Raw genomic sequence first — 9696 nt, 5'->3', positions numbered from 1 at the left:
ATATAGGTCCAGTGATTCCTGATGCCCTCCCCCAGTTGTCCTGAGAGCCCCAACCCTATCTAACCACATAGCTGCCCTCACTCACACTCTCCCGCCTCCATCCCTCCTTCTCCCCTGCCCTGCTGCACCAAAGGGGAGGGAACTTTAGGCTGAGACCCCATCGCCCTTCCATCTTTGAGGCTTGTCTCTGAAGAGAGCAGCAGGTGCAGAGGGCTAAGTTGAGTGCCTTTGGCAGAGGCCAGTCCCACTCTCAGGGCCCACCAGGTAGGGAGGAGCTGCTGAGTCTGGCCGGATCACAGTCTCAGTCAGCTCAGGAGCAGAGCACCTGGCCCGGGGGTAGCAATCCCTTCCTAACCGGCTTGACCCAGCTCAGCTCAGAGGTGTTTGCAACAGCTTTTTCCAAAAGTCCAGCCGGCCATCTGTCATCGTGTTGCTCCTTGGGAGGGCTGGTACTTCAGGCCAGCCCAGAGTCTGGAGCGTGTGGTCCCACAAGCACGGGGAGTTACCTGGGCCCCAGGCTGGTCTCCTGTGATGATAGCCTCTTGGAGACCCTCCACATCCCAGGTAAGAGAAAACTACACCCCCGTCCTCACTAGTGTCCTGACTTGGAGTCAACCACCCTGCCCTCTTCCAGGTCTGCAGCCAGCCCACTGCCCAGACACCTTCTGGGTCGCAGGCTTCCCCTGGGGAGAGGGTTGCAGCTGCTCAGACCCCTGCCTAGGACCCACGAGACACTGCTCTTCCCCATCCTGTCACAGCTGCTGGCTGCGTAAGGAGTGACCTGCCTGCTGGCCCCAGACTCGAAAAGGAGAAGCCGCCATTGCACGGGGAAAGGCTGGACATGTCTGAGGCACCGTCCTCCCCAGGGGAGGAGCTCCCCACCCCGGGCTCCAGGCCAGGGGCCCTGTACTGGGCCTGTGTCCACAATGACCCCACCCAGATCCAAGCCATGTTGGATGCCGGGGTCTCCCCAGAGGAGGCCACCCAAGTGGATGGCAATGGGAGGGTGAGATGCCCCTGGGAGCAGCTTGATACCCCCTCACCAACCCGGCCTGGCCCCGTGACCCCCGCCGCCTGAGTCTGTGGGAGGAAAGGTGGGTGAGGGCAGTGTTCACAGGCTGTGGGTCAGATGTGGGGCCTGGAAGGAGGTGAGGGCTAAGCCTCCCCACCCCCAGACAGGCCTCATGGTCGCCTGCTACCACGGCTTCACCAGTGTCGCAGTCCTGCTCAGCCGCTGCCCTTTCCTCGATGTTAACTGGCAGGACAAAGAAGGAGACACGGCCCTCATGCTGGCCGCCCAAGCAGGTCCGAGGCTGCCCCCCCCCCCCCGCCATGGGGCCCAGCTTGGTCAAATCTAGGGCAGGGCGGGCGTGGAGTCCCTGTCCCTCCCCTGGGCCGAGCTCCCTGCTCTGTGCCCTGCAGGCCACGTATCTCTGGTGAGTCTTCTGCTCAACTACTATGCGGGCCTGGACCTGGAGCGCAGGGACCAGCGGGGTCTCACGGCGCTGATGAAGGCTGCCATGCGGGACCGATCTGAGTGCGTGGCCGCCCTCCTCATGGCAGGTGCGTGGGAACTGGACTGCCTGTGTGCCCGCCAGTCCCTCCCCATTCTCCCCAGCGACACTAAGTCAGCCACCATTTAGTTGCGAAGGAGAGAGCGGTGGAGATGGAGGGTGAATCTAGGCCGGTTTCCTGGAGGAGGCCAGCATGCTTTGAGTTTCTCACAACCAATCGAATCCAGCTATGGGCAGCTCTGTTTATCGCCGTCTCAAAGAAGAAAACTTGGGAGGGCAACCCAGACCAGCTGTAAAAGCCAAAATCAAAGAGGGCTGGACTCTGGAACCAGACTCTGCGGTTCTGGTCTTAGCCTGCCATTGGCTGGGTGACACTGGGCAGGTGGCTTCCTTCTGGGCCTCACCAGTACCACAAGAGTGTTGGTCTTCTCTGGATGACCTCCCCGTCTGGCAAGCAGGGCCTCAGAGGATACAGGGACAACTAGCTGAGGCTACCAGCCTGGTAGAGCTTTTCCAGGGTGAGGCCCTCAGTGCTTAGGGAGCTGTGAGGCTGCCCTCTGCTGGTCACTCTGGGGATCCCAGCCTCCAGCTTTTCTCTTCCCCACCTTAGGTTTGAGGAGGGGGAAGCCCCACATCCTTTCCTTTGTCTCAGAATGAGTGCTCCTCTCCTACATCCCAGGATTGGAGAAGTGTACTATCTCCCAAGAGGGGACCAGTAGACACGGCCCCTACATACCGTCTTGAGGATGCAGGCTCATCAGGGCAGGGCAGCCTGGACTCCACTCTTCTGCTTGGCGCCTTGAATTCAGAAGTCCCCTAGTTCACACCAGGTTGGAGACTCCCAATAGGCCCTTGGAAGTCCTTTCCCTGTCTAGACCTCAGTCTCTTCATCCTTCCTGAGATACAGTTGCAATACTGGCCTTCCAGGCTGGGACTCTGGTTTTTAAACCAAATCAGTCCTGCTACTAACGAATCTGCTCTTCCACAAATCACCACTCCCTATCCCATACCTTGCCACCCTCCGCCCCTTTCCAGGTGCTGACCTGACTTCTGTGGATCCCGTTCGGGGCAAGACAGCCCTGGAGTGGGCTGTGCTCACCGACAGCTTCAGCACGGTGCAGAGGATCCGGCAGCTGCAGCGGCGGCCCCGGGCGGAGCAGTTCAGCCAGCACTACCAACTTGAGTGGCCAGCCTTGCAGGGGCTTGTGGCCCAGGCCCAGACCACCCCATCCCTCCTAGAAAGGGTGCAGACCACTCTGAGTCTCTCTTTTGCCCAGTCCCCGCAGGAGGGGGGCGTTCTGGACCACCTTGTCACTCTTACTACCAGTGTGGCCAGTCCTTTTCTTGCCACTGCCTGCCAAACTCTGTGCCCTGACCACCCACCTGCACTGGGCACTCGCAGCAAGTCTGTGCCAGAGCTGCTAGGTACTGCGCCGCCTCCTCCCCCAGTACCACAGCCCCCCCAGGCAGTGCCTCGCTCCCAGGTCTTAGTACCCTACCAGAGCTCCCAGGGCTTGTTCTCCCAGTGGCTACAGCCTAAAGACAGTGCCAGCACTAGGTCCCAAGTCCCCAAGATCCTCCTCTCCAAGGCACCCTCAGCCCCCAGCCGGTACACACTGAGGCCCATGTCTGCAGGGCCTCAGAGTCTGGTCCTTCCCCTCTGGCGATACCAGGAGCTTAGGATGGAGAGGAGGAGGCAGGAGGAGGCGGCCAGGGGGCCACAGACTTAGGGGAAGATGGGCTAGGCCATTCTGGAAGAAGATAACGATTCCCTTTTCTAGGCTTCTTTCCCATCTAGAGTCTCGTCTGCCTTCCATCATTTCTGCCTAAGTGAACCTGCTTCTAACCTGCCTACCAAGTTATTGTGGAGCCAACCCACATGTCCACCCACAGGGGATTGGCTAAACTGATTATGGGGATAATTATGAGCACCACTGTATTCTATGTGGTATATTATAAAGTAAGAATAAAGAAGCTTTTTATATTTTGATATGAAACTATCTTCAAGACATAAGAAGTGAAGATGACTGAGAGTTGTAAAAGCAGGTATGTCATGCTACTATTTGTCAAAGTAAAAATTTCACAAAATAAACATGACCAACACAAATATAAAGTACTAAAGTTTACTTCACTACTTAATGACTGAACCAGCAGGATGAACCAAAGAAATGGAAGACTATTTTTGGCAGTCAGTGGGGAAAAGAATGCTGGAGTAAGATTGCAAAATCAAGCCGGGCATGGTGGCACACGCTTGTAATCCCAGCATTTGGGAGGCTGAGGCAGGAGGATCGCAGTTCTTTGCAACTCAGTGAGACCCTGTTTCAAAATAAAGAATAATAGCCAGGCGTGGTGGCGCACGCTTGTAATCCCCGCACTTGGGAGGCAGAGACAGGAGGATTGCGCAGGTTCAAAGCCAGCTGCGCACGCTGGCTTAGGAGACCCTGTTTCCAAATAAAAATGTAAAAATAGGTCTGGGAGTGTAGCCCGGAGATAGAAGGGCTTCCAGGAACCCCAGTACCACCAAAAATAAAATAAATAAAAATAAAAAATAAAGAATAATAAAAAAAAAAGGCTAGGGGTCCAAATCAGAAGTAGAATGCCCTGGTTTCCTCCACAGTATTTCATAAAATAAAATAAAATAAATAAGATTGCAAAATCAGGCTGAGGCCCAGTGGCACATACCTAATTCCAGTACTTGGGAGGCTGAGATTGGATAATCCCAGGTTCGAGGCTAGTGCATGGTAACTTAAACTTAACAAGACCCAGTTTAAAAAAAAAAAAAAAAAGGATGAGAGTATAGTTTAGAGGTAGAAAATCCCTGGGTTCAATCCCCAGTACCACAATAAAAAAAAATTTAAAAAAAAGGGAGCCGGGCGTGGTGGCACACACTTATAATCAGCATTCAGGAGGTGGAGACCAGACTGGAGGATCGCGGTTCACAGACAGGCTCAGCCACTTAGTGAGGCCCTTTGAACTCAGTGAGACCCTGTTTCAAAAAATAAAACGAATAAAAAATAGGACTGGGAGGTGTATCTAGGAGTAAAATGCCCCTGGGTTCCATCCCTAGTACCTCAAAAAAAAAAAAAAAGATTTTTTTTTTTTTTGTGGTACTAGGGGTATAGAACCCAGGGGCTTTTTACCTCTGGGCTATACCTCCAGACCTATTTTATATTTTATTTGGAAACAGGGTCTCTAAATTGCTGAAAGCCTGAGAGCCAACTGAGGCTGGCTTCGAACCTGTGCGATCCTCCTGTCTCAGCCTCCCATGCGTGGGGATTACAAGCGTGCACCACCACGCCCGGCTAAAAAAGAGCTATTGAAGGCTCCATTAAGTAACAAGGGGGAAACTGGAAACCACAAAGTGCTGTCAGGAGGGGCTACATTCAGGAAAGGCCCTGGGGATTGAGTTTGAGCGGCTCTGGTCATCCATGACGAAGTTAGATTTCATTCTTCCCCTAACCAGTGCTGAAATCACAGTACACGAAGCCAGCCTCAACACCGGACATCCCAGGCCAGGGAAGACAGTATGTCAACTATATCTGTAGCCTTGGGCCAGCACGGTGGTGCAATGTTTCAACCTGGGAGTTGGCCTATGGCATTGGGCAAGTTATTTTATTTTACGGTACTGGGGTTTGAACCCAGGGGTGTTCTACCTCTGAACTATATTCCCAGACCATTTTTTTTTTCAAACAGGATTTCACTAAGCTGCAGATGGCCTCACAAGGTTGCTGAGGCTGGCTGTACACCTGCTATTCTCCTGTCTCAGTTTCCCAAGTACTGGGATTCCAAGCATGCGCCATCATGCGTGGATCATGAAGAGTTCTCTGACCTTTCTGAGCCCCACAGCTCTCATGTGTAGGATGTAGGTGAGAAGGTTGTGCTCATATACGGCTACATGATAAACTGATGAGACCGTGCAGCACTTTCCACCAGGCCTGGCCCTGTTAATACCGCTTTCATATTCAATGTTTGCACTCTTCCTGTTGTACACTTGAGGAAATTGAACCTATAAAGGTTAAGTTCTAGCCCAGTGCCATGAGCTGGTGAGTGGCAATGTCCTTGCAGCTCTGAAGCCTGTGTCTGTCCCTCCGCAGCATGTGGCCTGTGCCCACCGTCACACTTCCTCTGATTCTTTGCGCCTCTTCCTTCCACCTCCCACCTGCACGGAGGTGAGCCCAGTATATATGGTGCCTGCCCTCTTTGTCCAGGCTGGGCTGGATCCCTGGAAGGAGGCTGAGCGGATAACCGTTTCCAGCAGAGGGAGCCTCCCCACCTTGGTGAAGACTCGCCCTCTATTCCCGGCCCTCTCCAGGGCAGCAGAGTCCCAGGCCTTTCTCTTGCACTGCTTTCCCAGGCCAAGCATCTCTCTCTAACCACCCAAATAGTTCTGACAGTGGACTTCCCTCCTCTCCACAGCCCTCCAGGCTGATCTGTGGGGAGAGAAACCTCCCAAAGTCAGCGTCTCTTCTGAAGTCCCAGCTTCCTGCCCTCATCCCAGCTCCTGGGCCTTCCAAACTATGTCTCTGTCAGCAGAGGTTGAGGAACCTGTGACAAGGCCCCTGGCTGTGCAGAATGCAGGCCTTTGGAATCTGATGGACCTGGGTTCCTGTCCTGGCCCTGCCGCTTCCAGCCTCTGTCTCCTTATTTGTAACATCAGATGGTGATCATATATTATCAGGGCCACTTCCCAGGATTGTTGGAGTGAGGACCACATGAGGCTCAGCACTGCTGGGCATGTGCTCAGGCCTGGTGGGTCAGCAACAGCGGGTGGTAAAACAGCTAAGGACGTAGCTCCACGGAGGAGCAGGCAGATGTACCCTTGGGACCCCCTGGCCTCCCTTGTGGTTCTAGGATACTATTCTGGTGAACTGTGAGCCTTAACATGAAAAGACACACTTATCCCAGACAGCTCACTCAGCCCAGTCCCTGCACACCTCATTGCCCCCGGGCACACTCTCAGCCCACTCCCCATCACGGTGTCCACAATCGCCCTGGAGCATGGGGCTCCTATGGTATAACTGCAAGGCTGGTTGTCCTAACATAGGCAAGGATCCCAGCAGGCTCATGGGATCTCTGGGAACCCTGCCCCTATCTCCTGCATGGGCGGGGACTGAATCCCTAGCCCTGGCCCAACTTCAAGGCTCCACAAACATGTACAGGGAAGGACAGCATTCAGGCTCCACTCAGGTCCAGCATGCACACAGGGGCCTTGGTCTTCTGTCTCCTCTTCTCGGAGGCTGCCCTGGTAATGCCAAGGCCTGCCCCAGGAAAGCCCCATTGGGTCAGGAAGAGGCAAAGGAGTGCACATATGGGGAGGACAGAAGAGCAGGGGGGACTTGTTGCTCTGTGTCCCCTTTTCCACACCCTGGGGAATTCAGACAGGATTCCTCCCTCCACAGCAGTCGTGTTTTCTAGATGGTAAACATATTCATGGTGGGCGCATCTTCCACTCACCCAAGACCAGCCATACCCCTGCCCATGCTGTCCTCACCCACCAGTCTGTCCCCTGCCCTGACCTCTCCAGGCCTTTCACTGTCACCTCCCAGCTGGTTACACGGAGGACCCCTTTGGCCAGGGCTTGCACAGAAGTCTGGCCCTGCTCGCCTCCCCTTGCCTCAGAGGGGCCACGGCTTTTCACTGTTAAGCGGGATTTCACTGTTAAGTCTGGCCCTTTCTCCACAGCCCCCACCCCTATTTTTGGCAGTCAGTGGGGAAAAGCCCCATCCCTGTCAACCCCCGCTCCAGTTACACAGACGCTGAGAATTCCACCACAGTTACACAGACAATGCCACATGCGGACAGCAGTGCCCCCCACAAACGCTCACTCAGGCCTGCTGGCCCACAGGCTTCCAGACAGTTCAGAGGAGCCATACACATGAGAACACGGGGGCATACTTGGTTGCACAGGCACACAAGCATGCATGCATTAACCAAGAAAGATGCGGTCCCCAACTCCCTGGGGTTTGGCCCCATCCCCTCTGCCCCAGCACTGGGCATCCAGCTCCAGACATTGCCTGTGTGACTGTGGCTGGAATTCCACAGTCCATCTGACCAACTGGATCAAGAGTTCAGGGTCGTCAGGGGGTCCAAGTCTCGCCCGTAAGTCTCCCTTCAGGCCTGAGTGAAGCGCCCCAGTCCCTCTGAGGCAGGAAGCGAGCAGGTCGAACTCTAACTCCTTGGTGCCTGCTCAGCCTGGGATGGTCCTCTGATCCCCATTCCCTGTATCTGTGCCAGTGCCTCGCACTGAGGGACAAGCACCAGAGGCCTGCAGATTTGGAAGGACCTAGACAAAAGCTGGCCCAAGGGCCCTTAGTCCCAGGCCCTCTGGTCCTAGGAAGGGCAGAGCCTGGGCACGGATGCTGGAGGGGCGGGAAAGGGGCAGGATTTAAGGCATTTCCCCTCCAGCTGGAAACAAAGGCAGATTCCTGTGTCCAGCATGAGCAATCCGGTCCCGCCCACCAGAGTGGCTGGAGCTGAAGGAAGTCCTGCTGGCCTCTGGCCTTGCCCAGCCACTCAGCCTGCTCTTTCAAACAATCTCTCTCCCAGCCAGGGCCGTGGTCACCTCTCTTGAATCCTGGGAACCCTCTTCTGGTCCAAACACTAAGTAAGCTCTCCCCTTTGGGAATGGCTACTTTAACCCCTCAAACTCTGCCTGGGCAGCAAAGGTCCCTTCAGCACAGCCTCCCCCATCCCCCTGCCAGTCAACTCTGCAGTCCCTCACCCAAGCCCAGGCCCAGCTTTTCATTAGAGTAGGGAAAAGGGAAAGTCTAGATGCCTCCAGGAAGCCCTGTGCATCCTAAGTGCTCAGCAAGCCCCAAGGCACCGACTGCCACAAGTTTCACCGGAAAATCCCAATAATGAGTGTTCACCCCAGCGAATTAACAGGCTGTCTCCCTCCCTCTCTTTCTCTCCTTTTCTTTTTTTCTTTTGTGCTGGGGATCAAGCAACTTAGGGGAATTCTATTTCCAAGCTACACTCCCAGCCCTTTTTATTTTTTGTTATTTTATTTTTTTGTGGTACTGGAAATTGAAGCCAGGGGCATTCTACCTCTGAGCTATACTCCTACCCCTATTTTATTTCTTATTTTGAAACAAGGTCTCATTAAGTTGCAGAGGGCCTCTTAAGTTGCTGAGGCTGGCCACAAACCTGCAATCCTGTTTTAGCTTCCCAAAAACTGGGATTACAAGTGTGTGCCACCACACCCAGCTATTTTTTTTTTTTTAATTTTGAAACCATGTCTAAGCTGCTGAAGCTGGTCTTGAACCTGTGATCCTCCCGGCTTAGCCTCCTAAGTACTAGGACTGGAGGTGCAGCCCTAGCTACATCTTCTACTAAAATTGTAGCTCTGAGGAAGAGGTGATGTCACTGTCTTCAATTACTGAAGTGTTGGGAGATCTTGTCTAGTGTTAACAGACTAGAAATAAACAGTATGGTCATATTAAATTTACAAATAATAACAGTTAATAAATAAAGGGAGAGCAACTAAATGACCTGAAGCTTTAAAAAAAAATGACTGAAGTTTTAAGATCTAGAGCCAGCCCTGTACACATATTATTGACAGTTACTGAGGCAAATGTCAGAGAATAAATAGCTGAAACTTTGAGAGAAGCAATTTCCTCAGGAAGAGGTTCTGGGAATAGGTACAATCGCTTCTGATTATAAATTCTTTTGCATAATTTTGTTTGTTTGTTTTTTTACCCAGTTCTTATTTGGGATTTCTTTAATTTTTTTTAGAAAGGATGCCTTATACTTTCCATCCCTCTCCAGCGACTATGTATTCATCTGTATAATAACTCTTCATGTGGCTATTAGAAGAGCCGATCGAAATTTATTACTCATCTTTTTTGGGGAGAGAGGCGGGTACTGGGGATTGAACCCAGGAGCATTCTACCTCCAAGCTTCAGCCCCAACCATGTTTATTTCTTATTCTGAAACAGGGTCTCACTAGGTTGCTGAGGCTGGCCTTAAACCTATATACCTCAGCCTCCCAAATACTGGGATTACAGGTGTGCACCACCACGCCAGGCTGTTATCATCTTTGAGCAGGTCTCCTGGACTCCCAGTTCTTCTACCCCAACTCTGCCCCTCCCCCGACAAACCAAACCTGTGGGTGTGGGTTTCACAGCTGGTAGAGAACTTTCTCTTGTAGTTTGCTGTTAGTCTGAGAATGTGGTAGAGAAGG

At 53.1% G+C, this 9696-nt stretch overlaps 1 protein-coding gene across 1 annotated transcript; it reads left to right on the top strand.

The window, feature by feature from the left end:
- Positions 1–841: 841 nt before the first annotated feature.
- Positions 842–3244, top strand: ANKRD33 (ankyrin repeat domain 33; the record flags this gene model as incomplete). The annotated part of the gene is made up of 4 exons (XM_080704884.1): positions 842–1006; positions 1176–1305; positions 1423–1563; positions 2550–3244. 4 exons carry the CDS (start codon positions 842–844, stop codon positions 3242–3244), a joined length of 1131 nt encoding a protein of 376 aa, XP_080561010.1.
- Between the last annotated feature and the right edge of the window lie 6452 nt (positions 3245–9696).

This window comes from Muscardinus avellanarius (assembly GCF_963383645.1).
Source record: "Muscardinus avellanarius genome assembly, chromosome: 11".
Classification (NCBI taxonomy): domain Eukaryota; kingdom Metazoa; phylum Chordata; class Mammalia; order Rodentia; family Gliridae; genus Muscardinus; species Muscardinus avellanarius.
This window is presented reverse-complemented; position numbering and strand designations above follow the sequence as displayed.